General features: G+C 34.8%; 1 protein-coding gene across 5 annotated transcripts in view; it reads right to left on the bottom strand.

The window, feature by feature from the left end:
• The window catches only part of top1mt (DNA topoisomerase I mitochondrial), a 26,314-nt gene that overhangs the window by 13,615 nt on the left and 10,242 nt on the right, over nt 1-2,457 (bottom strand). For all 5 annotated transcript variants that reach the window (XM_016499804.1, XM_016499803.1, XM_016499802.1 and 2 more), the window contains 2 exons: nt 1,404-1,586; nt 109-177 (listed from right to left, as the gene is read on the bottom strand). In XM_016499804.1, coding sequence (XP_016355290.1) covers nt 109-177; nt 1,404-1,586 — 252 coding nt within the window. The remainder of the gene's footprint in view (nt 1-108; nt 178-1,403; nt 1,587-2,457) is intronic.

The following is a 2,457-nucleotide window of genomic DNA, read 5'->3' as shown; positions in this document are numbered from 1 at the left end:
TAAAATGAAAACTGAAAAATTAAAGAATAAAAAATAAAAAAACTATTTCATATTAATAAAATAACTGGTGATTGTTGAATCATAACAGTGATATGCAAACACACTTACTGTAATTCGGTCAAATAAATCATCTTCTGGATCCTTATGCTTTATGAACAGCTTCAGATTCTTGAAAACCTGCGAGTGACAATCACATTAACACACACACAAACACAGCTGATACAATCACGTCACACTGATTGGGTGTCAATACAATGTATCCATTTATAATCATGTGAAGTGGTGTATTATATATCATGAGAGCGCTACATATTAACCACACTGAGAACTCATTAAAGGCAGTGAGAGTTTAAATCAGTTAGCTTAAAAAAAAATAAATAGAAAAAGGTTTTCATTTCTCATTTTCGTTTAGTTTAACAATGCACTAAAATAACTAGTTTTAAATTTTTTAGTCAAGTCACCTTTACTTATATAGCGCTTTATACAATATTGATTTGTCAAAGCAGCTTTACAGTGTCAACAGGAACAGGTTTTATTCAGTTTTATTCAGAGCGCGTGAATGCAGTAATTACACTTGCTCTGATGGCAGCAGGTAGCCTTCCGTTAACTAAGCTAAACATGCTTAAATTAAAATGCCTAAAGCTAAACCTCCCTTGTATTCACATTTCTAAACCTGTTGTCCAACAAAAGAGAATATTATAACCTTTTTACTCCACAACACCAGTCAAATGCTTCCTTCTGTGATCTGATGTGGCTTCTTGTCACAGAATGAGGCAGAAAATATGTTCCATAGGCTACTTTAAAAAGAATACATCGATTAGCAATGGGTTATAAATATACTTAATTATTATGAAAATACCAGAGATGGCTTGAATAACACAGATAAACTATATTGTTGCAGTCGAGTGTTTATTGTCTTTGTTTTATCATTCAAAACGTTTATATGTTCTGTTTAATCAGTCACATAGTAATATAATAGTGATGCCTTTGTCCATATAATGGATTTCCTGGAGGGTCATGAGTTCCGCTACTTCTGGGACTGGATATGTGGATTTTCTGTGCGAGGGCGCCCTCTGGCGTCCAGTATGAATGAAACAGACATCATGTGTTTATAGTGCTAATGGCCAATCCATCATTTTTGGGGAATTTATTTATTTTTTTTTTAATAGGTATTGGTTCAGGCGCCGGAACCGTTTTAAAAGTATCGATTTGGCACCAGTATCGAAAAAAAACGATACCCAACCCTACCGGCATATTGTCAAAGTGTCTAATTCTAACGTTTTGTAATATTTCTATTCAAAATCGCGATTCCTCGATTTTCCTAAAATATAAAATCGTTGCAAAACATCAAAAATTCGAATTAACCAGTAAAATCTGAAAACTCGCCCAGCCCTGCGTCTGACCTGTTTCTCCACAGGCACTTTGTTGTAGTAGCGGATGGAGTCTTTGCCCAGGAAGTCGAACTCCACCACGTGTTCCTGTCCGTCCAGACGCCGGTGGAGCGTGATGTGCTCGACACGCAGAGAGCAGCAGCCCACCGTATCAGCTGACTCGTCGTCCTTCTCGTTCCCCGCTCGCAGCGCCAGCTGAACACACACCACCAACACACACCAAGTCTATTAGGGCTATCAAGCAATTCAACGTTTATCTAACTAATTACATGACGGGCCAATCAATTCATCTTAATTCATTGCAAATTAAATCGCACATCAATTTTGGCAGAGAAATCTAAACGAACCATTTTCCATTTCAAATTTCCAAACCTTTCAGTAGACCTTCAAACCATATTTAACATATGTCTTAAGGGTCAATTTTTTGAAATTATGATTTATGATTTAAATAAGCTCTCCATTGATGTATGGTTTGTTAGGATAGCACAATATTTGGCTGAGATACAACTATTTGAAAATCTGGAATCTGAGGGTACAAAAAAAATCTAAATATTGAGAAAATCATCTTTAAAGTTGTCCAAATGAAGTTCTTAGCAATGCATATTACTAATCATAAATTAAGTTTTGATATATTTACGGTAGGAAATTTACAAAATATCTTCATGGAACATGATCTTTACTTAATATCCTAATGAGTTTTGGCATAAAAGAAAAATCTATAATTGTGACCCATACAATGTATTGTTGGCTATTGCTACAAATATCCCCCAGCGACTTAACACTGCTTTTGTGCTCCAGGGACACATTTATACTATTTGGTATATAGTACGCTCATCTGTAAATATTTTGTATTTTCTCAGGAGTTTACTCATTGATTTTCTCGAAGTGACAACATACTGAGCATATATATATATATATATATACACAAACAAAGAAAAACAAGTAGAATAGAAAGCTAGAGTTTTTTTTTTTTTTTTGCCCCTAAAAAAAAAAAAAAAAAAAAAAAACAGACTCTTGCACGCACGAGAAACTTTTCTGCGCCCTTGAGAAACTAATCACACGCACA

Source organism: Sinocyclocheilus anshuiensis, unplaced genomic scaffold (genome assembly GCF_001515605.1).
Source record: "Sinocyclocheilus anshuiensis isolate Anshui unplaced genomic scaffold, SAMN03320099.WGS_v1.1 scaffold1814, whole genome shotgun sequence".
NCBI lineage: Eukaryota > Metazoa > Chordata > Actinopteri > Cypriniformes > Cyprinidae > Sinocyclocheilus > Sinocyclocheilus anshuiensis.
This window is presented reverse-complemented; position numbering and strand designations above follow the sequence as displayed.